This window comes from Ixodes scapularis, unplaced genomic scaffold (genome assembly GCF_016920785.2).
Source record: "Ixodes scapularis isolate PalLabHiFi unplaced genomic scaffold, ASM1692078v2 PGA_scaffold8__174_contigs__length_109621045, whole genome shotgun sequence".
Lineage (NCBI taxonomy): Eukaryota > Metazoa > Arthropoda > Arachnida > Ixodida > Ixodidae > Ixodes > Ixodes scapularis.
Window position 1 is genome coordinate 63594705 of NW_024609883.1, and position 27441 is coordinate 63622145.

The 27441-nt window shown below is 45.7% G+C and overlaps 1 protein-coding gene across 1 annotated transcript; it reads right to left on the reverse strand.

The window, feature by feature from the left end:
* Positions 1-512: 512 nt before the first annotated feature.
* Positions 513-24921, reverse strand: LOC115316837 (calcium-activated chloride channel regulator 4A-like). The gene is made up of 2 exons (XM_029976352.2): positions 24766-24921; positions 513-818 (listed from the first exon to the last, which is right to left on the reverse strand). The coding sequence occupies exons 1-2, from the start codon at positions 24919-24921 to the stop codon at positions 513-515; spliced, it is 462 nt and encodes a 153-aa protein (XP_029832212.1).
* Positions 24922-27441: the final 2520 nt, after the last annotated feature.

Below are 27441 nucleotides of genomic sequence, written 5' to 3' on the forward strand. Positions count from 1 at the left end.
ACGGAGTATACAGAGGGTTTCCGCTTGCTGTTTTGTATATCAGCTTCATTGCTGTCGGCATTTAGCCTATGTAGCCGGGTTGTCACATTTTTCTTTGACCAGCGGGCGCTCCCACAATTTTATGTTTCCTCGAGTGCCTATAGAAACACGGGAACCTGTTCTGAGAATGTCGATGGGCGCCATGACACAAAGGCATATAGCAACAACAGTCGGGGTTACACAGGCTAACGTCAATAGAATTGTGAACGCATTCCAAGAGGAGGGGCGTATCGGCAAAGCACTTCGACATTGCAAGCGCCATGTCATCCTTTGCTACAGAGCAGGGGTTGTGTGCGATCAACGGAATAGCCTAGCAGACGACGCTGCCACCAGAAAAGGCTGTGTGCGCTCGCGCTTAATCTCTCCCGTATGACCGCCCGAATCCGCGACACAGAACTGGTCGTCCCGGTGGTCGACGCTCGCTTGATGTTATTAAAAAATTAGGCCACTGTAGTGATTGACAACCAGTCCTCTTAGCGGCTGAGTCGCTCACCTGGTTTCCCAAACTTTTTAGTTGTTGTTGAGTTCAAGTCACGGACAAACTCAGACGGCAACCGGACCGGATTAAAGTCCCCCGGAAAAGAGCGACTCGGATTCAGAGTGTCCGGTTCTTTCAAGCCGGAGGCCACCTGGACGTCGGCTTGGTTAAACAGGTCCTCCCAGACCTCCTTGCGGCCCATTGGCGGCCAGCTGCTGGGCACACTGATTATGACTTCCTTGAAGTAGAATTTTCCCTTTGTTGCCGCCAGGAGGAACGCAGATGCCTTCCTGAATAAAGCCTGCATGGAGCGAAATAATGTCGGCAGACAGCCGTTTATTGCATGGCGTGGCAATAATTTATTTCGTATAGTTCCTTAATGCGAGAGCTGTGTCTAAGGTGGAGACACCCACCAAAATAGGTCAATATTTTGGTTGCTTACATAAGCGCCCCATTAAGTCAATTTTCCTCAAATGACACAAAAACGACTTTTCGACAGACGAACTAATTCCCCGCGCAATGAAGCAGCAGGACCTAATGTGGCCCGTTTGCGTCAGATTGAGCCGTTCGAAATCAGTCAATCCATGGCCACACCCTGGAAGCTGTGCTAGCTTATTCAATGCACCCTAAAACCCTGCGGCATAGTAGCGCAAGACGCCGCCAGAATAGAAGGGTTCAGCCTTCAACTCTATTCATTCTCGTGGTTCGGGAAGCCTTTAACCTCACCCCATGTTCTGACATACAGTAGGTCGGGAATTTTTTGAATAATTTAGAAGCAGGTATTACGAAGTTTGACGGGTAATAAATACAATTTGGGGAAACGACGACCACTTAACATGAACGTATGTGATTATGTGATATTCTAGATCTTCCTTACCCTGCACTTGGAAGAAAAATAAATTAAAGATAAAAACGTTCACATCCCAATAGATTTAACTCAATTTGCATAAAGTACGAAAATTCGCTTTGCATGCTACCTCACTGTAACTTCCGAGAAAAATGACGCTAGGGGTTGAATTTGTTGATACCAAAATATGAACGAAGGACTGTTTTCTTTATCAAAAGAAATAAATAAAAGCCACGAGTTTTTTATGGCTCACTACTTTGTTCGGTTTTCTTATACTAAAACTGAAAGATCGTTCTCGTTGGACAATGAGAACTTTTATTGAAGAAACCAGGGAACAATTATGCGAAGTCAAAACAGTTGTCTTTGATCCCTCTCTTTTGAGAAATCGAAGGTCCCTAAAGCCTGGTTCACATGGTGCGGTTCAACTTGCAAGTTTCGCGCGACGTCACTCGCCCGAGAAGCGAAGCATGGTGTAAACTGCGGTGTTCGATGCTGTAACTGCGAAATACCAAGTAAAAGTCCTATCGCATGAATCAGAAGAAACGCTCACCACAAGTTTTTTTTGTTTTTTTTGTATTGCCACTAATGTCTTATGTCTACGTTGCTCCTTAGAGAAATTTTTTTTTTTTAGTTCATTGAAGCACGTTTGTATTGCATATTTTTAGGACGCCAAAACACCGACCAGCTACTGCTAAAGTGCAGCGTCAGCTGTTGCGGAAGTGAGTTTAGAGATATATATAAATTAGGTTAGATTAATTGAGCTCCTGTAAACCACCGATTTGAGGTGAAATTAGCCTCTAGAGAGCCTAAATATATTGTTCCTTCCTGAATGAATAGGCGATCTGAAGAAAGAAAAATATATACGAGTAGATTAACGAGTGTGCATCGATAACGTAAAAGTGCACAGACCTATTTGTTCAAGATGGTTCGGTCTGGCTTCCCGAATTTCCCATCCGTTGTAGCATAGCCTCCTATATGCTGGCAAAGCCTGGCAGGTCGCCACGAGAAGCGGCCGCCGAAGTGGAAAATGTGGAGCGGCAGACAACGGAAAATAGGAGAGCCACGTGTCTGGCGCCTCGCTGCGGGTAGACGCCGAAACGCACTTCTCCCGAGCGAACAAGTGTGTCTCTGGTCCTCGCCGCTGCAAAAGCTGTGTGCTGACGTCCAGGTTCCCCGCGAAATGGCTCTTTGATGCCTCTGTGCTACTAGATCCTCGTGCTCTAAATCTGTGAACGGGCACCTTATGGCTCCGTCGTCGAACTGCCAGGCTTTGTGAGTATAGAAGAGGCTATGCTTGTGCTTACGTCACGAGCACGGAGATATTGCAAGCCTGTCAAAGGTATTCGCGCGAAATGCCGCACGTGCTTTAGGCTTGTTGGTGTCGGTTGTTTCCGTTTGTCGCTCCATACTGCGTCTCACCTTAGCATGGACGTTTGTCAGCCGCGGATGCTAAAAGCTCTAGCTACAGTGTTCTAGAGGGTTCTATACTTCGTTTCACCTTATTTGCGAGCGAAGGCAAAGCTGGAAGCGCGAGCACGAAAGCTCCGTGCGTTCAAGCTTTGCTCGAGCGCGCGAGCTGGAAAGAAACGCAAAAAGCGCTGGTCTCGCGCTTCTAGCTTCGGCTTCGCTCGCAGAGAAAGTGAAACGAAGTATAGTGGCAAGAGCGGCGGCCACCACGTGAAGATTTTGCGCGTAGACGACAGCGTAGTGCTGCTGTTCTGTGCCCTAGGAACTGTGGCAAGAGGCTCGAATAAAGAAGAACGAAGCGCCGGCGACACACGCGCTTCATGTCTAGAGCCAGCAGACATGGCCTCGTCTCGTCCCTCCTGTCAGGCTCGTCGTCGGCGAGCGACGAGCGACGAGGAAGAAGAGAACGAGAGCACCAAAGCAGTGAGCTGTATCGTTTCAATTATTTTTCAACCTCGAGTATTCTTACACTAAGTTCAATCTGGTGGTCGAATTCAGTGAAGTGTAGTGATTCGAACGATACCTCACTATCATGTAATTTCAATAGAAAACATTAGAAAATCAACATAGAGTTATGTGCGTATCGAACGACCATGTTTTTTGAATCGGCGGGCTTCAGTAGCAAGACGTTCTAGACTTCATAAACAACTAAGTAGATGTATTTCTTCATTTTCATGCTTAAGGTTGGAACCAGGAGGGCTTAGCGATCCTAAAAATATCAAACAGTCATTGAAACTAACTCGAAAAAACTTAAATTTCAAGAAAATAACGACACTCAATATATCTAGAAGAAGCACCAACCAAACCGTTCTTCTTGAATTTCTTCGAAAATAGAACACAGTCAAACGAAACTTCTTCTTCTTCTGAAGTTCACGTATGGTTAACACCGGCAAGATCGAGTCTTTTACGCAGAAATATTGACTATTCCGAAAAAAGAGCAGAAATATGAATCCTAAAACAGGCGGAAGCAACGACGACCCGGAGACATCCCAAATCACACTTGACCACACCAACAACAAAGAAATATGCAACATCCACCTAAGCTTCATAAGATTAATCGAAGACGATAAAGCTAGGATTAACAAAGAAACTGGCTCACAACGATTACAACTGCTTGCGAGACTAATGAGCATTAGCTCGCGTCAAGAAGCCGAAAACGCAGCTCTTCGAGCAGTGCTCGTAGAACGAGAGAAAAACACCACGTACGCGGACGTGCTGCGAGGGAACAGGGACGACGCCAACGGGTTGGGAGGGAGACCATCTGTGGATGCGTTATAAACGACACCACAACCTCCCAGCCCGGGGGGATCACCCGCGCAGATGGATCATGCAATGCTGATCTATCTGAGATCTCCAGCACCGAACGCGTCGAACAACATCGATGTAATCTTGAAAAAATACTTTGAGCCGCACAGCCTGGGACTGGGTGAAGTTTCAATGCGAGTCATCAGAGAAAAAGTGGCAGTACTATCATCATCAGCTGAAGGACTGCAGAATCTCCAGGACGCGATCGAAATTCACCGAAGCACCAAAGATCTGTTCGTGCTTAAAAAACCGACAAAACATCGACCACAATTCCGTGTCTCGGGCGTCGACCCTGACATTCTATCTGCGGAATTCTTCACAAAACTTCAAAGTCAAAACCCAGAGATCGAAATTGAACCTTCGGACTTCAGTCACCGGATTTCATTCAAAGAAAAATCGGGGAACAACACTCACATCTTTGAAGTGAGCGCCAAGGTGTACAAGAAACTAAAAGAAACAAACAAACTGCGCCGAGGCTGGACTTCCTGCTCCGTAACAGAGAACTTCTATGTCCCCAGGTGCGACAAATGCTGCACCTACGGACATACAAAAGCCAAACGTGCATCACAGATGATCTTCTGTTCCATCTGTGCGGGCAACCACCCTGCACAGGAGTGCATAATAACAAACTATGAGGAGGGTAAGGTACGTTGTTGGGCTAGTTGGTTCATCTTGGTAAAACATATAAAATAGCGCAACAGAAACAAGGACAAGAAGTAAACAGGACAGGCGCTAACTTTCAACTAGTTTTATTCTGGAAAATCGAACACATATATACACACGACAGGCAAAGCAGCACCACGTAAAAGTTGATTAATTTTACACCCGATCATTCAAAAACTGAAAAACTGAAATACAATGAAGAAATTGTTCTTCATTGTAATGAATTTCAGTTTTTGAATGATCGGGTGAAAAATTAATCAACTTTTACGTGGTGCTGCTTTGCCTGTCGTGTGTATATATGTGTTCGATTTTCCAGAATAAAACTAGTTGAAAGTTAGCGCCTGTCCTGTTTACTTCTTGTCCTTGTTTCTGTTGCGCTATTTGATATGTTTTACTATGAGGAGGGTAAATGCCGCGCATTTATCAACCGAAGGGTCAATGCCAACCACCCTCTTGAAGCGAGCGAATGCGGTACACACGCCTTCCACGTTTCACAACTCCAGTCTCGGACAGATTACCCAAAATAAGCAAACACAAAACTAATAATAACAAACAACATTACAATCGGGAAAAAAAGGAATTAAGAAGGAACAACCCGAGTAAAGCCTATAAAGAGAAAACGCATCATGCAAACAAAACAAAACATAAGTTGACCGATGATTAATAAATTAGAGATCTTACAAATCAACTTAGGGAGCTCAAGGGCTGCAACTGTTAATCTGGTTAATATATACACTGAAAATAACGCTGAATTTATTTTAATTCAAGAACCATATGTTTTCAATAACCACATTACAAGTATTCCAAACTCAGAACCATCTTTTCACTGCCCCATAGATCCCAAATGCGCCATTATAGTTAGAGACCGATCTTGTTCAATCTTTCCAAAAATACTTGAAAACGATCTAATAGTCTTACAATGTACATACTCAAACAAAACAGTAACAATAATAGATGTCTACATATCTCCTACAGCTTCATTTAATATATTCCTAACACGTCTTGAGTCAATCATAACAATAGACAAAAACGACATAATCATAGCCGGAGATTTTAATGCAAGACACACCAATTGGGGGGACAAAATAGATGATGACCGAGGGGAACAATTAAATAATTTTGTACTAACACATGATCTTATCATATTAAACGACCAACACTCTATTCCTACATTCTCTACTGTAAACGGAGAAAGTTGGATAGGCCTTTCAATCATAACCCCTTCTCTAGCTCATAACGTTACACATTGAGAAGTATTAGAGACTGATAGTTTAAGTGATCATAACTTTATTGCCTTTGGATTCTTCAATCAAAAGCAAACCATGCAAAAAAGATTAACATTAAAAAGCTACTCAAAAATCGAATTACTTATAAAACAAGATGATTGGTTTAAGACCTGGGTACCTAAACACTACTCACCAGAATGGATAGATCACATATTAGATATACTGTACAAAAAATTCTTAATTTGGATAAAAAAGTGTGAACGAAATGTTCGATCCGGAAATCGCACGGTCCCTTGGTGGTCAGTTGATCTACAGATCATGAGATCTAAATCTAATGCACGATGAAGAAGGTACCAACGATCATATAACACAGATATTAGATCACTGCAAAAACGAATTTATTACGACTACCGAGCTACGTACAAGGAAGCCATCCTTCATGCTAAAATTTTAGCTTCGCAGGAATCATGTTCCGCTACCACAAAAAAGTCTCTCTTCGGAATCCCATATAAACTTGCATTTAATAAAAGGAAGTCACCCCTAATTCTTCCACCGATATTGAGAGCAGATAATACTTTAACTTATTCATTTAATGAATCAGTTAAATATATTCTAGATACGGTGTTCCCAACGGACGGCATTACAAAAGACTCACCATATATAACTAGCTTACGACAATATTTATGCACTCCCTCATTCTCTTCTCCAGATGTTGAACTAACATTTCAAGAAATATCAAACATAACTAAACTACGACTTAAAACCGCCCCCGGATTAGACAAAATCAATGTTACTTTTCTTAAATATTTTTGGCATAACCATCCCGAATTTTTCCTGGCTCTATTCAACTCCTGTCTAACATCTGGATATTTTCCGAAGGAGTGGAAGAAAGGGAAAATACTACTATTAAATAAAAAAGATAACGACAAAGCAAAACCCAACGCCTATCGCCCGATTTGCCTAAATTCCATACTCGGAAAAGTTTTAGAACGTGCACTCTATAGCAGATTATATTTCTTCCTTAACTCAAAAAAACTATTACACCCACGACAATTCGGGTTCACACATCTTAAATCATCTACACAAGCTCTGTTCACACTTACTACACATCTACAAAAAATAAAAAATAAATCAACAGCGGTAGCGCTACTATGGTATCCCTAGACTTTACAGGAGCATTTAACACACTATATTATTCGGTAGTTTTGGCCTATTTAAAACACCATTCTTGCCCAAGTAATCTATACAATCTGCTATATTCATTCTTCCACGATAAAACCGTCACATATATCACTCCAGAAAAACAAGAAATAAACAAATCAATTAATATGGGATGCCCCCAGGGCTCTCCACTAAGCCCTTACTATGGAATATGTTACTATCAGGATTACTTGAAAGAACCTTTCCGAATCACATATATCTACAAGCGTTTGCAGATGACATCGTAGTTGCCATAGAAGGGAACTCAAGAAGAGAATTAGAAGAAAGAACTATCGAAATACTGCAAGAAATAGGACAGCGGACATCCGAACGTAAAGTATATTTGAACTACTCGAAATGTAAATGTCTAATAATAGCTAGAGGAGAACTATAAAAAAAAAGACCCCCAATAATAAAATTTCACGATCATAAGTTAGAAATAGTGAAACAACTTAAAATTTTAGGAGTCATTTATGACTCACATTTAACCTTCTTACCACACCTTCAATATATAAAACAGAAAGTCCAAATCCATACAGCCAACATCTCAAAAATATACTCAACAAATTGGGGTATCACATCAAGCCAACTACGGGAAATATACTTACGAAGCATAGAAAGATATATAGTGTATGGATCACCCGCGTGGTGGAGACCACCAGGAAATTCACATATGTTAAGACAACTGCAATCCATACAAAGGTTACCATTACTTAAAATAGCAAGAGCGTTCCGCACAGTTTCTAACATAAGCCTGTCTATACTATGTAATATCATCCCAATCAACATTACTCTTGACGTAGAATCATTTATGTTTAATGTCTTCCAACTTAAGATACCCGCCCAATTCGATAGCTTTAGTATCTCCCCCACAGAGGTATCGTATCCTATAGATCTTTGGAAAACTCATCTAACAAAGAGATTCAATATATCATTCCAAAGAATCAATTCTATTACTCTATCTCAAATAACCAACGTCATATCACTCTATACAGATGGTTCAGTGTACTTAGATCAGGTGGGAGCAGCATTCATTATTCTGAAAAACAATGGAAGAATTATAAAAATAGGAAAATATCGCTTACCAAAACACAGTACAATATTCGATGCAGAGGCTATTGCCATATTAAAAGCCCTTGATTATATTCTTGCAACAAGAGATGGACTACATTGTAACATATACACCGACAGCCTATCAGTCCTACAAGCATTGGCAAATCCAATCAATGCAATTCCTTTAATTAACGAAATAAAACATATAATCCAATCAGTCAACAGATTTAATACAACGGCTTTTTTTCACGTCAAAAGCCATACTAATATTTTAGGGAACGATCTAGCCGACCAATTTGCAAACTCGGCACGTAATCATGGCCAATACCTACCAAAATCAAAACAAAATATAAAACATACAATAATGGAATTAGCACGTAGGAGATGGGATCACTCTTGGCAAAACGATGGAAAAAACACAGAATTATTTAAATGGATACCATCAACCAATCATATACCCATTAGCTTCCCTCCTTCTAGTAACATCACACAAATTATTACTGCACACGGCAGATTTCCTTTTTATTTCTATAGATTTAATATACACAACCACACTACTTGTCCCTGTGGACAAACTTGCACTAGTATGGATCATTACTTTACTGCATGCCATCTAACAAAACCATTTATTCAAAAACTTTCAATATCGCACATAAACTTGAATATTCGTCAAAAGCTACTGAACTCTAAAACTCATATAAGCACTCTGGAGGCGTTAGTTAAACATATATCAGACAACATTCCATAGTATATAAATATATATATATATGTATGTATATGTATACATATGTGAATGTATAAGTATGTGTGTTTATATGTGCGCGTGGGTGTACGTATATGTAGGTATGTATGCGTGTATGTATATGCATATATATGTATATATGATTATATGTATTTGTAACAAACTTGAGAATGGAAGATATCAATCTCAAGTGAAAAACAAAAACTACTGTAAAAAACATTTCTTACAGACTAACTTTTAACCCAAACAAGAACGGAATCCAAGAAAAAGACAACCAAAAGTCATCTTTAAACCCTGAACTGCTAATATGCACACTGTCGATGGCCTTGGAAGATCCAAAAGTGGTGGATAGGGGGGTTTGGACCAGTTCCATTCTCCGGGCTTCCTTAGCTTCTTAGAAAGAAAAAAAAACGCCATCTCCATGAGAAGACTCCATCTTTGGTTAGGAGAGCCGTGGACTAGTTCCTGGTTCGGAGCCTCCCTTAGCTTTCCATCCTGAACCAACACCACAATCAATGGCAATTGGAAGGCCCACAACATGATCAGGGGGAGTGAGCCAGTTTCCTTCCCTGGGATTCCACTAACCACCCGCGACAAACAGCCATCCACAGAGAAGACCCCAAACAACAGGTTACGAGAACCTACGACCAGTTCCAGGTTCTGGGCTTCTCACCAAGAGTAACGAGAGTATCTACAATAAAACTGGAACGAAAGGTCATCTACTCTCAGAGCAACAGTGTTCAGGAACGGACAACCAAGACAGACAGTGAAAAAGAAAAGAGGTTGATCTCTTATTGCGCCCCTCAAGACCGACCACCAACAACAAACAACGTATTAAAAGAAAAGTAATACTGATGAAAACGACTAAACATTTAGTGTCTGTTTCAAGACATAACCTCATTCCTTCCAATCTCAAAAAAAAAAAAAAGATTAATAGCAACACATGATAAGAATACAGGATGCAAACATGAAGTTTTATAAGTGTGATCCTTCTCCTTCGGGGGAAAATGTAAATATGTAAATAGGTAAATACTAGGGTGTGTATAGCTGTAATAATAATCTCTTGCTGTAAAATATAATCATTAAAAAAATCAAAAACAACGAAAAATTACAATGCTCTCTGCTTCCTCCTCTACCCCCTCAAAAAATAAATAAGGCGACAGACAAATAAGAAATAAAATGAAAACATACATGAGAACGCCAAGATACGTAGAAATACGTAACTAATTTTAAAAAGAAAATCATTAAAAGAGAATAAAATTTTAACATTGTTTCCAATTTATTTTCTTATATATTCCAGTACGAAAATTTTAAAGAAGACAACTTCCTCGTCGTCAAGAACACAAAAGACAAGAGGCAGGACCAAGCGGAACAACAATTAATAACTTAATACCAAAGTATTAAAAACGAAACACAAATACTCATAATTGCTCGCAAGATTCTGCAAGTTCGTTCCAATGCCAACGTTCAGCTGTCTCCCTGTTTTTCTTTTTAATTGGCTTTAAGGACTAAAGAAACGTTTGGTCAATTACGGCCCTCATTTTTTATATCATATTGGATCAAACCTGTTATACCGTCAGGTGGTGGAGGTAGAGAGAAACAGTTTATTTCCTTTTTTTATCTCTCACTTAGAAATTGAGTAATTGAGTACTACACTGGTTCGACTGGAGCTTTTCGCGACGCAGGACAAGTGCTAATGTGAAAAATTGTAGGTTTTTGTTTGCACTAATACCTCTAGAGTGTGTGCTATCGTCTGCTTTTATTATTGGCGTGTTTTGGATGGAGATCATTTGATTAATATCGACCCCCCCCCCCTTTCCCAGTACTGACAGGTCGTTCAGCAACGCTATCACTTGGGCAGTACGCTTAATAGCTGCGAAAGAAACCACGCGATACTGATATAACAAGGAAAAATAGACAAATAAATCTCAATAAATCTCTCACTTTTTTAATGATGAGAGGAACAATAAACTGGTGTATTGTTTTTTGTTCGTGTTGCTGATGCGGGGACCAGCGTTGTGTAAGGCCCAAGGCAGAGCGCGTTTGGGAACGGCCAAGGTGCAACTGCAACTGGCGAACATATAACAACTTGTTTTTTGTGGAAGGCAGTCTGTGAAGAAAAAATACCTGAAGGATTAAAATACGATATGAACACAAACTTCAACAACCCCTGATATTAAAAAAAAATATATATATTCTCAACTCACTGCTTCATGACTTCGCGAAAGTGGTAGTACACTTCATCGACATACACAGGAAGCACATGACAGATATTCAGCAACATAGTACGCAAAAAAACTACAAAATAGTCATAATATATTGCGGCATAGAATCCGAACCTTTTCGCCATGGACGGTGTGCACATAGTCCCGAAGGATAAGGCGCGGTTCAATATGTCTCTCGCACACCGCTGATGTCTCGGCGAGGCGTTTATCTTCTCGATTAAGATTTTTTTTTTTCCCCTGTAGTCTGCGCGACTCCTCCTTTGGCGCACGAAACAGCGACGGCTTACGATCGCTGGTGGCTGCCCTTGTTAACCGGGTAGCCCGACTTGCATCCCGGCGCGAAGCAGTGTGTGCGTCCGTCTTTTACCTTGCATTTATGACCGAGACGGCAACGGAACGGGGAAGACTTCCCTCCACTACACCACAAAGAAAAGTGCTACGGTGCTACATTCGGACGAAGCGTACCGCCTCTGCTTCGTCGTCTTCTTCGCTCATCGCCACATCTGTCATCTGCCACAAATTCTCCTAGATGATGATGATGATGGTTTGCGGCTGTTCCCTTTTGAATCGGGCGGTCCCGTAGAGTTTGGAACCTAGCCAGTGGGAATTCGGTTATCCCCGTTGGTGAACTAGCATCCACCAGTTCTCTAATCTTCGCTTCGTGGCTTCCACCTGCTCACGCCACCCTCCGTTGGTTCTCGGTGTAGCGTCGGTGTTGTTGTTGCCGTTAGTCCCACCCGCAGAGTCTGCCACTGAGCTGGAAGCAGACCCAAAGCCGAGTGCCTCTGCCAGTGCGAGCTCCCGGGTTGCCTGTCCACACTCCGCCGGTTGAACTGGTTGCAGACCGGTGCACGACAGCACAATGTGTTCAATTGTCTCGTCCGCCTGACCACACACACGGCATGCTGCAGATTCCACCGTCTGGTCAAAGCGACGGCGATACATTTGCGTTCGCAGCCCTCCTGCGCGTGACTCAAAGAGGAGCCGGCTGCCCAGGCTGTTGTCGTATAGCCTAGTCTCTGCCGAAATGTTGTGCTTATATCGATTGTACATATATAGCGTCGACTTGGACTTCGCCGTTTCTGCCCACCGAGCTGCCTCCTCCTCTCTCACCCTGTTTCGAATCTCCATTTCCCACTTCCTGTCTGATGTAATAGTTACAGGGGTTGAAAAGAAGCCGTATTTCTTCTCTAACTGATACAGCCGCTTCCTCCAGCCAGTCTGCATTCCCGTGAGATATGTGTAGACGAAGAGTCTCTTGGCCCACCGGCCGCGGTCCATGAGACGGAGACGACTGTCGTAGGTTATCTTGCTGGTCGCCTCCCTGGCCTCAAACGACGACCACCCAAGATCTCCCTGGACCGCTTCGGTGGCCACCATTCCGTGACAGCCCAGAGCCTGCCTCCCGACCTCTCGTTGACGACGTTCCATTACTTCCCGCACTGTGCCAGGGACACAAAGAACCGCGTTGGCGAAGGTTAGTCCAGGCACCACAACCGCCTTCCAGAGTTCGCGAGTCACCAGAAAACGATTGCAACTCCAAAGATTACGTTTTCGGAGTACATTCGTACCTCGCACGGCTGCCTGTCGGAGGTGGGTGTAATGATCGGACAAGTACTCCGGCTTGTTGGCCAGTACAACTCCCAGGTATTTGTACGACTCCTGTACCTGTGCTTGCTCGCCGTTCAGCACCAGACTGTTTAATTTAGCCTCATCGGACCCGGCTAATTGAGGGACTGCCGACTTTTTGGCGTTGAAACGAAGGCCCAACGTAGCCGCCTCCGTCTCACATATACATATTAAACGCTGCAGGTCCTCCACCGTCTCCGCCGTCAATACAACATCGTCCGCATAGGTGAGGCCCGGCAGCATCCACCTCACCTCTGCGCCTCCTTCCATGTGTGTCAGGGGAAAACCCACCTCCGACTGGATCAGGCGTTCCTCCAACCCTGACACATACAGGATATAAAGAAGCGGGGAGAGTGGGCACCCCTGTCGGAGACCCCTCGTCACTGTGACTTGCTCTGAGTCGACTCCCTTCAGTTGCGTCATTACTGTATTGCGTGAGTATAGGCGCCGTATGACAGATAGCCACCGATGAGGAAGGTGGAGCTCCTCCAAACGTCGCACGAGTTGAGCGTGCGGCACACTGCCATATGCTTTTGCCACATCTAAAAAGCAGCACAGCAGTCTTCTTTCCTGTTTTCGGGCAATTTCAATACACTGCGTGAGGGTGAACAAGTTGTCTTCCAACCTTCGACCCCTCCGAAATCCGCCCTGAAGTTCGGTGAGCAGTTCGTTCTCTTCAGCCCATGCTGCCATATGTTCCTTGATAATGTGGGCGAAGGTGCGGTATACCGTAGAGGTCATGGTCAGGGGCCGATAATCCTTGAGGAACTGTTTGTCGCCCCCTCTCTTCGGGATCAGAACCACGCGGCCGACCCTCCAGTCTTGGGGCACAGGTTCCTCTCCCCTTAAGATTGCTCCAAAAATATCCGCAAGCTGCTCCACTGCATCTTTTCCCAAGGACTTGAGAACGCTTGCCGGGACCCCGTCCAATCCCTGGGAAGTAGCCCCTTTCAAGCGTGCCAGTGCACGTACAACCATCACTCGGCCGATGTCCCCCTCTTGGTTGGAGTCCGATTGATCCGGGGCAAGTCGGCCTTGTGGTGTGGACACCTCCTCAGGAGCAAACGTCTCCGTCAGGTACTTGGTGAGGTGGGTTCCAAGGTCTTCTGGCGGATTCCCCGTGCTCTCGTCAATTATGGTAACATCTTGGTCCTTTCCCTCCAGCGATCCAAGGTACTTCCAGAACTTTCTCGCTGCGTCCCTTCCGCTAGATCTAATATCTCGGACGGTCTCCAGATCCGCTGTTCTCATCTTCTCTTGGGTTAGTCGTTTAGCATAGCACTTGCAGTCGTGGTACATGGTCCATCTTCTAGCAACCTCACTCCCAGATTCAGTTCGGAGCGATTGTCGATGTTCCCTGTTGGCTTTCTGTTTAGCCAGTATAGCTTCTTTAACCTCTCTGTCCCACCACCTCTTCCTCACTCTCCGTCCACTGGGCTGCCTAGATGCATGTTGCTTGATGAGACGCTTGAGCTCTGTGATGTACTGTCTGTAACCAGACGCTTCTATCCTTATGTTGCTTCTTTCAAATTTCTTCGTGACCCTTTCCACCTCCTTCTGAGCCAGATGTGTTCGTCTCTTGTACTGAGGACGGGTTTTCGCCTTTGTCCATATGTTTTTACTGAAGTCCAGTCGCAGGCAATTGTGGTCGCTGCCGACGCTGTGCTCGCCTTCCTCGTCGATGGAAACACCAACTAGGCTCTTACCAAGGCGCGAAGACACCAACGCGTAATCTATGCAGGTTCTGCTTCCTCTGGCACACCACGTGTATTGACCCTTGCATGATGCCCGTAAGTTAGCTAGTTCAAGTTGAAACTCGTCTGCTAGTTCAGTAGCCGACGCCCGTTAGCATCTTCCCATCCGTCAAGTTCATGGAGATGGCCGTTAAAGTCCCCCATGATCAAGACATTTCTGCCTTTCTCCAGTGCCTTAATATCTTTGGTGACACACGCAATAGTAGCTTCGTTCTCCTCGTCGCGCGCACTCCCCACCGAGAGATAGACAATACACACAGACACTTGGCTTTGAAGCAACTCTCCCTCCACCCAGATGTGATCTCTGCACTCGTCGAGCGTCCTGAGCCACACTGTCGTGTCCCGCCATAGAACCCCAACACCACCACCTCTTCGTTGACCCTCTTGGCGGTTGCACCCAGCCCAGTGCCAACCCGGGCGCACCGGGGGCTCCTCTAGGTCTCTAAGGTGCGTTTCGGCCACCCCAAAGATGGCCATTCCTTCAGACTCCAACTGGTTAAAGAGTTCCTCCCACTTTTGCTTCCGTCGTGCTCCTTGCAGGTTGAGAAACCCTACTGTCACTGTCATGCTCCTGGAATGCTTCTTCCGTTTCCTCCTCGCAGCTCCACGTTTCAGTGCGCCTTTGTTGGAGCCGCGTTGCCGCTCTACTACTTCATGGGTACATGAACCCCGATGCCCAGCTGCTGGCGCACCGTCTCCGCTACCAGGCCGCTGAGCCACAAAGGAGGCATTGCTGGAGGGCTCATGTGCATAGGGTGTCGGACAAGCGGCGGCGGGTACACGGGGGTTCGTCCATCCTGGACTGGCGTCAGTTCTGCAGTGATGTCCTCGCGGTGATATTGAAGAGTTGGGTCTTCTTGAATCCTCCTGGAAGCGTCTCCCATTGAAAGGCCGATTCCAGTCGGATGCCGCATCAGCCCCGGGTGGACCCAAACGGTCGGCCAGTCCTAGGGCACAGAACTCCAGCGCCACTCGCGGCATCTACGTTGACCGTCGTCACGCGGCCCATTGTAAGCGGGCGCCGCTCTTGCCACTACACCCTCTAGAACACTGTACTCTAGCAATATAGTTTCTTTAGACGAAGCCTCGGTGGCTGCGCGAGCGCTCGTGCAACGAGTGCTCCAGTTGAGGCAGTCAAGGCTAGCCTCTTGCGCTTGCACAGACTTCGCAGTTTGTCTATGACTAGGTAAGACGAAGTATATGTGGAACCAGAGCATTAGGACCTGAAGATGTAAAAAAAAAAAGAAAGAAGAAAACGGGTCTCTGTTAATCTAAAGCCAACGTTACAGCATAGATACAGTGTTCTAGAGGGTGTAGTGGCAAGAGCGGCGCCCGCTTACAATGAAGCGCGTGAAGACGGTCGATGTAGATACCGCGAGTGGCGCTGGAGTTCTGTGCCCTTAGGAGAATTAATGGCACGTGTACGATGAACGAAGAAGACGACGAGGGTGACGCGGTACGCTTCTCCAAAATGTAGCACCGTAGAACTTCTTTCGCAGCTATTAAGCCTGCAGCCCAAGTGATAGCGTTGTTGAACGATGTGTCAGTACTGGGGGGGGAGTCGATATTAATTAAATAATCTCCCTCAAAACACGGGAATATTTCAAGTAGAGGATAGCACACACTCTAGTGGCATTAGTCCAAAGGGAGAACTACAATTTACTATACTTCGTTTCACCTTATGTTGTACCGCAGCGAAGGCTAGAAGCGCGAGCTCATATAGCGTTGGCAGCTGCTCTTAATTCACGAGAGCGTGTGCCGCCGAGATGTACCCCAGAGCAAAGAGCTCGCGCTTGTAGCCTTTCCTGCGGTACATCATAAGGTGAAACAGAGTATACAGAACAACATTAGCAGTTGTTTCGCACCGCGAAAAGCTCCTGTCAAACCACAGTAGTAAGCGCCTAACAGCGCTGATGATGGGGCTGACGGGGGCGCGCTCCTAGGGCACAGAACAGCAGCGCCATGCATGGTGTCGTCTACGCGCAAAATCTTCACAAAGCGGCCGCCGCTCTTGCCACTACAACCCCCTCTAGAACACTGTAGCATAGACGACTGTTAACAAGGCCACTGGCCACCGCCATGTCCCCGCTCGTGCGGACAAATCCGTGCAATTTCAAGCTTGCCAAAGCTAGGGTGCCATTGAGCCACTCTGGCCAAAGCTATAGGTTCATGGTTCATACGTAAGCTGCACGTGCTTGCACTCATGAGGGACCAGTCAGAGCGCCATGCTTGCAACTCTCTATGCACCTTCTAAAAAAAAGCTAAAAAAATGAAGCCCCTGGCCTCCTGGCCTGTTCTACTTTCAGTGCCCGTGCGTATGGCGCGTAATTTGATCGCTTTCCGAAGCGAGAAACACGCGCGTGCTGGGCTGAGGACTCGTAAATATTGGAACGGTGTACACAGTCACGGCGAAGTCGTTGGGTGTTGGTGTCGCGTTCAGGCACTATGGGGTGTTGTCGGCAAAGTGTCTTGGTTTTATTCTCACGAGCATGCACCTCACCACCGTGACCTCACAGTTGGCCCTGCGACGAACGGCGCGAGACGTGTCAGCGTTGCCGCCGGCGCGTCTTTGAGCCTCTCGCAACAAGCGCGACGCTAACACGCGGCGACGCCAAGACACCCCCGTCTGCCGCCTTGCACCGTAAACTCTCGCCAAGCTTAGCGTGTTTTCCGCTCGGGGCGGCTCAGACTCCAGGGCGGCTCAGGAATCCACCACGGATCCACTAACGATGGCGTAAGGCACAGGACCATCTTCTAGGTTGTACTGGATGGATGGATGCGGCTGAACCCTTTTTTAGTCAGGCGGCGGCTTGCGCCACCTAACAGTGGCTTTTAATTTCAAGGGCTAATTTAATATCAAGTTTTAATTAATTCAGAATGAAACAGGATTTTCTATCGCGACGTCACAGCAACTGCGGCCATGTAGCGGGTACTACACAAAACTCATAACCATATTTTTTTCCCCCTTTTTCACAGATATACCGAAAAATAAAGCGGATTGACAAAGCTGTGGCGCATTCTTCCAGACGTTCTGCAACAAACGCTAAAAAGGAAAAGAAAAGAAGACTTCCGCATCACCGAATAATGTGTTTGCTTCATTCTTTTTTCATTATATGAAACTGTTCCATACAACTTAATAGTGCTACTAGGCCTCCGCATTTTGTGGAAATGCAGAATGATTGACAGACATGCCGAACCACCACGCGCAGCAAAATTTAAGTTGAGTGGATAGACTAACTTCGCAGCGTTTAAGCAGCACAACCTGTACAACCTGACTGGTGTGCGCTGTTGGAAGCATGTGGAGGGCTGCAATATTTTTCAGTGTTTTCTTCTGTGTGTCTTTTTTTTTCTTCAACCCCGTATTTCTTGCGTAAATATCTATATCAACTGAACAGCTAAACTATTTCTGGAGACTATTATATCTTATTTTTTGTATTTGCATACCACTACCTACTCAATCACATGTCAAACTGTGAAATAGGCCATAACATTGATAAGGAATACACGCGCTTTGTATATTGTATCTTCCTAGGATGCATATATGCAAATATGTCTGAAGGTCTAGTTTGATCTGCTCTTTTTTATATATACACCTTTCATGAAATAAAGATATAAGAAAAACTCGAGGGACGCTTAAGCTTTAAGAGTGGAATGCTAGAGTGTTATCCGGCTCCGTTCGGATCGCCCTCTCATTCGCCTTGCTAGCGTGCCTTGTGCGGCCGGATTCTGCTTCTGCAGACGCACGAGACGCTCGCAGGATGAGTAGCTCCGACGGAGGGCCGACATCGGCCCTTGCCGGCCGTAGTTCTTTTTCTACTGGTGGCGGATCTTCCCCAGAAGACTAAAAGATTGTTTTACCGCCCGTACCTACCGGGTCAACGGTTTTAAACTCGGTCATGCTTCACTACGACCTCAAGGGGCGTCCATACCGGATCGAACATTTTCGCCAGGAACTCATGAGTATCGCTGTGTTATCCGATACCGCCTCGCTGGGCGCATATCAGATGAACCATGTATAACTTGCCACGCTTAAGTTGGGACGCCCAAAGCCAAGGAACGACTGGGGAGCGCGAAGGAGCTCACCATCAAGAGACTATGGTGCGTTCTCATTGACCCTGCTCTATCGAGGTTGACCTTCGCGTACACTGGGTCCCCTTCCAAGTCCACGACGACGCGGTGAGCGAACTGTTTGAGTAGTACGGCAAACTCGTAGAAGTTTCCCGCGAGAAGAGGCGTGTCGAGGTTTTTCAGGCCATCGAGTCGACGACGCGCATCGTGCGCACGACCCCCAAGAGCGGCGTCAAGCCCGATGGCATGAATCACCAACTGAGGCTCCAGAGATGGAATGTCTTCATCGCCATGCCAGGGCGAGCACCGGTCTGCTTGCGTTGCAAGCGCGCTGGGCACATCAGGCGTGACTGTCGAGTGCCGAAGTGCCCGGTGTGCTTCCGTTTTGGTCACGACAAGGAAGACTGCTTGAGGAAATACTCTCGCGTCACTGGTGGAGACACGAAACGCTACATTCCACCGCTAACCATGGAGGTCGAGGCCGGGCTGGTTCTTGAAGGTCTGGAGCAAGACGCCAAACCGACCACGCAACCACAGGGGAACTCCGCCAGTGACGGTGGTGCCGCGCAAGTCTCCGTGGCAGACGGCGAGGACAAGTCGGCCCCGGGCGTTCCAGAACAAGGTTCCGGAATCCTGTCCCTTATGGTGACGTCGACCGCGGTCGGCGCTCTCTCGCCCGCTGCCTATTTCCCGATGTCGGAGAAGGGCTCCCCGGAAGGGGTTGTCGTCATGGACGAGACGACAAACTCCCCCAAGCGCGACCTCGAGGACACGCCCCCGTCGCCCGTCACGGCCCTCAACGCCAACCCTTGGCTGGGGATGGAGAAGAACAAGCGGAGCCGTTTTAAGACTGTGCCATACAGCCGCCGGGACGACCGGCCGCGCCTCGACAGTTTATAAGGTGGCTATGCCCGGTTCAAACACGGTCGTCAAGGCAAGTGCGATGTCGCAACCCTTTATGTGTACGCTCGATACAGCCATCAAGGCAGCGACGCGAAACGTTCGAGGCTTTACCGCGCATAAGAAACAGTAGTACCAAGTGCAACGTTTAATAATCAAAGAGAGGTCCGATTTCTTAGTGTTGCAAGAAACCAAGGTGGCTGAGGAGGAGCAGGTAGCCAGTACGCTGAAGCCTTTTGTACTTTCGTATGAAGTTTGTGTTTCGCACGCTGTCGGTGTTTCGGGGAATTGTTTTTTTTTTGCTTTTGAAAAAGTATTTTCCTTTGTCGGAGTTGGCCGTCACCGCGGACACGGTAGGACGTTTTATTGTGTGTGATGTTTCTTCAGCAGTTCACTGGCGGCTTATTTGCTTATATGCCCCCAGTTAGGTGAAAGACCGGGTTTCGTTTTTTTTTTTTTTACTTACGCCGTTTCGTAGATTGCAATGGGACGGTTGTTTTGTTAGGTGATTTTAACTGCGTTGTCAGAGCAGCAGACAGAACGCCGTCTTGACAGCGCGCTGATAGACGTTCGGCAGTTCTGTCGGAATTGCTCGAAGATTGATCTGATAGGCGCTGGATGTGCGAGATCTGCTTCACCCACTTTCGAGCTTCATCTCATGCTCGGTTAGACAGAGTGTATGTTTCAGCCTCTATGGCCTCGTTGTCAATAAAGTACCGCTTCACCCCGTGTTTTTTTTTTTTTTCTTCTGATCATTGTTTTATTTTAACAACAAACGGTGAAAGAGCGCAACCGAAAGCCAAGTTCAACTTGAGGCTTTCGAAGTTGAATGAAGGATGATGCTTTCCTCGAAGCAGCGGATGAAGCTTTCAGAAACGTTTTTGAAGGAAGGAAGAGTGACATTTTTGAGGTGTGGGAACTCGCCAAGCAGGAAATTAAGATGATCGCTATCGAGAGATTTGCCGTTTTGGCGTTTGCGGCGCGCAGCAGTGAGCGTGAAATGAGGAGGAATTCGCTAGGGCTCTTGAGGGCGGAGTGCGAAAGGCCTGGCGTGGATCTTAAAGACAAGAAAGCGTTAGAGCACAAATAGACGAGTTGCATCTCGAGCGGTAGCGGGGTGCCCTAGTTCGTGCTTGGTCAGAGAAATACGGAGTGGGAGAGCAAACTACCAAACGAGCTCTAGCGGAGGAAAAACGCTACGCACTCCGCAATGAAATCGGCGAAATCGAATACCAGGATGTAAGTATCACGAGCCGAAATCATATTCGGAAGGCTTTTGTGGACCATTATAGGAATCTTTTTGAACGCCAAGCCAACGGACGGAGAGATCCTATGTTTGTGGGCCTTCTTAAGGTCCTCCCTTAATTGGACGCAGAGGAGCAGGAAAGGCTCAATTAGCCTATTAAATTGCAGGAGGTAGAGAGGGCGATCTGCGACTTGCCGAGCGCAGAAAAGCCGGGGCCAGACGGGCTGGGGGGAGAGTTTTACAAAACGTTTAAGAACGTGGTGGGTAGTTTTTTGGTATACGTGTAATCTGCGAAGCGTATGAACGTAAGGGGTTGCCACCGTCGTTTGCCCGAACTTATACTGTTTTAATCCCCGAAAGCGACGACGTTGATAAGCTTAGAAAAGTCACAGGTTACCGACCGATAATGCTGTGCAACGTCGATTAGAAAGTTTTCGCGAAAATTTTGGCGCGCCATTTTCCGAGCATCGCCTGCCAGATCACTGGCGAGCACCAGACTTGTGGGATTCAAGGGCGGTCTATAGGAACAAATGTTTACGTTGCGCGTTGTGTTTTAGAGGCATGCGACAATGGCATAGATCACGTCGCTATGCTCCAAATAGACCTTGACAAGGCTTTTGACTGCGTTAAACACGACGTTGTTTTTATGGGTTGGAGCGCGCCAATGTTGGTACAACCATTTTGGAAGGGGCCAAATTGGCATATATAGGTTGTACGACAAATCTTATTGTAAACAAAGAGTTGACCGAAGAAATACTGTGCGGTTATCAGTCAGACAAGGGTTACCTCTGTCACCTTTATTTTTTAATCTGTATCTAAAACTGTTCTGCTTGAGTCTTTTAGGCAGCGAGGATAATCGTGGTTACCGGTTGGGGGACGTTGAGATTATGATAATGAGTTATGCGGATGATAGCAGTATTTTGCAGTGAAAAAAAGGAGCGTTAGTGCTCCTGTGGTGTTGGTAAAAAGGTTTTGTGACGCCACAGGGCCAGCAGTAAACTGGGAAAAGTGCCGTGGATTTTGGCATGGGGCGTGGGCCACAACGCCTCCAGTTTTGGAAGGCATCAGCTGGGACCGGGCATCGTGCAGATACCTCGGCGTGCCTTTAAACTGCTATCGTGAAAACAAATCCTAATGGTCGGGTGTCCGCACCGACCTCGGCAGGCGCGCCTCTCACTGGAAAAGGCGGGACCTGTCCATTTTTGCCTCGCGGGACTGTTTGCAATGTTTTTCTTGCCAAGTTACGGTATGTGTTGCAAGTACTTCTTGGGAGCCCATTAGGCGCGACAATCTGTTTCATCGTGTCAGTGATGGCGGATTGGGATTACCGCAATTGTTTGTACGACAGTTGGTGTCACTTCTTTTTCTCCGCGATCAAGACCGCCCTTTTTTTTCCCGCGTTCATTCTAATAAAACTGTCACCTCATTTGCTGACCTTTATTTTATCATCCTATGGCAGTGAGTCATCAAGACTGTATGGTTTCCAGAAAGAGGTTGTCGACGCTTTCCACTGTTGGTCTTCCCGCTTTTCTTTGGAGTATCTGTCTGTGGTAACCAGAAGACGCTAAAACGTGACTTAACGTTAAGTTTGTTTCCTGCCCCGCTGTACAGAAGTTTAATTTTACGCGATGGTCGCGATGTCCCTAAACGTGCTAAGCGCATGTGTGTACCACCCGCTTCCAAATTTTTTTTTTTTTTTTTTTTTTTCAAATTGCATAGCAGTGCTTTTCCAGTTAATGCTTGGCTTAGAGAAAAGGGCGTGCGTATGCCATGGCCGGTGGAGTGTATGTTGTGTAAACAACCCGAGACCGTCGAGCACGTTTTTATTTTCTGTTAGGACGCAGTTTTTTCCTTTCCTGAGGGGGGGGGGGGGGGGGTACGTTTTCCAGCGTATGCTAAAGAACAGAGCTCTGTATCAGCCCGTCGGGCATACGTTTTTTGAGTGTAAGCGGTGATGATTGTGTACAATCTGATATCTTCTTTCTTTTAAGACTGTGCAGCATTTTCAGTCACATGGCAGTACGTCACGCCGACCCCAACATCAAAGTAGTTTGGTTTTATTTCTTTGACCTTTTTAAACATGTAAAAAGTATTTTTTTTTCACCCGTGAGCCTAAGCTCGAATGGCTAGTTCTTTGCGAAGAGCTATTGGAAATGAAAGGTTTGTAACATGCCCTGCAATGACTTTGCAGAGCATTTTCATTATTTGATATGTGTTCTCTGCATTATGTAATAAAGAAAAAAAGGTGCCTTGTATAGACTAGTCAAATAAATAAAAAAAGCCTTGTATAGACTAGTCAGTAGCGTCTCTGGCTCGCAACTGAAGGGTTGTGGGTTCGAATCCCGCCTAAAGGTCTTCAAATTTGTATTTAAGGTAAATGAATGACTTTATAAACTAAAATAATTTGAGACATGCGATGAACTTTAATTGATATTACATTTCATGTTCTTTAATATCTTTAATTACACGCGGGACGTCACGTTCCACCTGAGCGTTGAGGGTTGTTTAAAATTCCCGCGCGAGGTCATGTGGCTGTGACGTCATGACCCTATAGACCAATCAGGATTTTAGTGGCACGACGCCGGCTTTTTCTCGTCACGTCACTGGCGCCGGATTTTTCGCGACACGAGCTCCCTAACACTGCCGCGTTAAAAAATTTTTGTGGCGTCCTCTGTGGTAATGCAGCGGACCCAGGATCCAATCCCCAGAGCGGCGGTGGATCTTTTTTAGGCAGTTGGAAATATTCACGACGGACGCCCTGCGCCCAACTACGCCAACAACTACAACGACAATGCGACAACGTACGTCATATCCACTGGTGGGAACAGGTCATAACAGCTCTCTCTCTCTCTCTCTCTGTAAAATTAAGCGAACACAAGAGGTGGTCATCGCGTGCCCCGTTTTGCTTTCCTTCTGCGTTCTCTGCGTTCATGGAATCTGAAAACGTTAAGCCAACGGAAACTTGTTTTTCGATTCCTGAATACTCTCTCGTGCCGTACATCGGAATGTTAGTGTTTCAAGCAGTTGGTGGGCCGGAGCGCCACATAATTTCCAAAACGTCTGTCTGACATGTTTAGTGGCAATGTGGAAGAAGCATTCCTTCAAAACACGTTAAAAAAATTGTAAAAAAAAATTAAAAAATAAAACGATCTTAGATTACGGCTACCTTGAGGTTGCAATATAATAAATACGTATTTTTAATGCAGGAATTAAAAAGGCCTATATATCATTTGATTTATTCAGGAAATCGAAAGCTATTGTTATCCTTGTATCCATTGTCCACTGGGGAGCATAACCTAATGTTCAAAAATATCATGTACCTTCTGTAGTTTCTTTTCTTTTCTTAACGCGCCAGAATTAGTTTTGAACACCATGCATATTGATTTACCCAAAAACCTTTACATGTGACAAATGAGTGATGACAGACAGCAACACAAATCTGCTTCATATTCCTACAGGAAGCAAAGTTGAACATATATTGGAATATAAGTTGTCCTATGTTGAGTGTGTGCATACAGCATTACGAAACCATACGGTGTTGCGGTTGAACCCAAATCAGGTACCAATATAATAAAAAAATAATACTCAGACACACAATCAGCAATAAAAACTAGAAATAACAATAAGATAATTTTCTCAATGTTTTAGGACGCTTTCTTAAAGGTTAGTCTCAATATTATACGAAGAGACGAGAGGAGAGGGACGAGGTACTTTGAAGATTTGTGGGACAATGGCCTCCAGCAAACTTGAAAAAAGTTAAGCATCATTTGTGGTACACTTAATTGAAGCAGAGGTTTTCACGGTGCACAGTGTGCGATTGAACTGTGTAGAGAAAAATTAATAAATACCATTAATGCCGAGGAAGAACGACGTTTTTAGCTGCCGTTCTTTTCTACTAGATTAGAACAAAAACTGGTCGATACCTTTAGGTTTTCGAGGATGTCTCCGTGGTACGCGACGTCCTTGCCGATGGCAACCAGCACGTGCTCGTATCCCCCGTCCCGCTTGTCGACGGTGGCTGTATCCACGCATCCCAGTGAAACGAACACCAGGGAAGTGAGGAGCAGCGGGGTCATCATCACCTTGAGGGAACGAAACCAAAGTCATAGCAACGCTATCTTTAAGTGCCAGAGTATTAGTTGGTAAGTACTATTGCGGACACTATTAGCTATAACACGGCAACCGTGGCCCTTCCGTACCCCACCGCCACATAGCAGGCGCCCTCCGAAACACCACTTTCAGGTTGCGATCACGCTCTGTCCCTGTCGTCTGCCAGGCGCAAAGCAGACGCCACCGGAGCACTTGCCGATGTTTGTTTATTTGTGCGTGACCTCTTTCGGTACGGAAATTTTCCGACTCGCGCAAACGAGTCAGCCAAGCAACCAACAAAGTAGACATTCCGATGAAGCGATAGGCGACACATTGGCCGGTGATAGGCACACCCGCCAGTGATAGGCACATTGGCCGCCGTCGTTTCTACAACTATCGTTGTCTTCTTGTTGACCTCGGTATGTACCCACCACATGCTATAGAGGAATTACAAAAAATATGTTTTTTATGCAGCAAGCAGTGCGTGGTCCTGTTGATTGCGCGCAGCGGTTGATGGCGTTAAGGTTTACTGTACCATTCGGGAGGAGAACCAAGTGCTGTATATGTTTGTGACTTTTGACACCGAACTGCCACTAAGTTGTTTGCAGGCACCCAATAAAATATCTAGCTATCAATATCGAGCTAAGCATAATTGTTACCGACGATTGTATACCCATCTGAGTAGAATACTTGAATTAACCTGACACCTGTTGATTGCTTTTTCTTGTGTCAGAATCGCTGGCCTAATTATGCTTAGTTCAGTATATTCCTTTCGTCGGATGGCCTAAAAAAGCTTTTGACACGGAACATCGGCAAGGGCTGTAGCGGTGGGGGATGTCTGATTTGCGACTAGCAGACGACGAGGAGAGTGTGTTCTCGTAATCTGAAAGAGCAATTCCGCCGTACAGGGTCGGTATGGTGGCCGCGGAGTTTCAGAGTGCCCCAGCTATGTTGCACTGGTGGTACAGAGTGGCCACGGCAGCAGCCGCGTCATAGCTAATAGTGCTCGCGATAATACACCTATTTATTGTTCAGTCATGGCTGCATGAATTAAAGACGCCTCTTTTTCTGAAAACCTTAGGTAGCTGGTAAAGATATCTTAGTTCACGCTAAGGCTGGTTCACACGACACCGTTGGTCTCTGTTTCCGTAACTTTTGTTAAAAAAAAAATAATATTTGCGGTTACTGTCCTTTATGTAAAATTACTAAATTGCTGTTTCCCAGGCTAATAATTGTTTTTTTTTTTTGTTTTTTTTTACAAATAACACTTGTTTTTGTGAAAAGAAAGCCGGGTTTCTGTTTTGGAAGTTTGTGAAAAAAAAAACGATGTTTTTTCCAGGTTGTGAAAAAGTTTAAAGGAACACTGACATTCCCTAAAATGTTTTTCTGTGAGGCGACTTTTATGGTTTCAGACACTGTTGTAAGAAACGGCGTTCCTGGAACGCGTTCCTCTTCGGAGTAACGAAGGAACGCCGCCCTTCCATTTTGCATCAGTGGAACTGTAACGGGAACGCGTTACGTTTCGACTGGAACGGAAAAAGGAACGGCGTTCCTTCTTTTCGTCCAGTTTTATTTTTTTCTTTATTTTATTTATAAGAGGGAAATTCCAGAAGTACAAAAACAATACCTTTACAAGAGCAGGATCTCGTTAACTTTTTGGTTACTTATGTTAGGGTGTATTTTGTGTGGTCCTCACTTGGTAACAGTCGGGTGCAGGAGAGCTAGTAGACATTGATTCTTTTTTGAGTGCTCGAGAATGTGGTACAAAAAGCAAAACTTTTAGTACAAGGAAAAGTCACTGAAAAAAGGGATGTTTCAAACTCGATCAGCTACTTTCTTTGTTTCCACGAGTCCTCATACACCAGACAGCTAAGGCCAGTAACAGGCCTCACTGAACTTTCACAAAAATACCTACAGTTATAACAAAAGAGCAGGTTACCAGACAACGAACGCACCCTTGTATCCCGAACAATGGCCACTTAAAAGATACAACAAAAAAAAAAGAGAGAAAGACGTTTACAATTTTTAGTAACGCCAAATTAGAGCGCGTCGGCGCTCTAATTCGTCAGCGGTGGTGGGTTCGCCCATGCGAGACAACGAAGAGACGGGGCAAGCATGCTGCCTCCTTGCTCGTCTTCGCTCATATGACGAGGAGTAGAAGCCATGCCAGCGACGCTGGCTGCCTTCGATGCCATCGACGCCATTGCCAAAAATAAATAGGAAGAACGCGTACTCTTGACGTAGGCAGGGTTGAGCTGCGCAAGGATGTCATTTCCGGTCAGTGAAACGCTTCGTTCGGCGACAGAAATAGGTCCTGGACCTATACGTCTCGCCGCCGCGTTTTGCGCCCAGCAGTTCGCCCCAGCGGCAAAAGCTGTGCCGATTCACTAGCGGATCCGCAAGTCTAAGCGTACTATAAAGTGCGATACAAACCAACGTGTTCTTATGCGCGCGTTGGCCATGCGGCTCCCAGAAACTGCGCATTTTATGACGTCAGTGCGCCTTCGGGG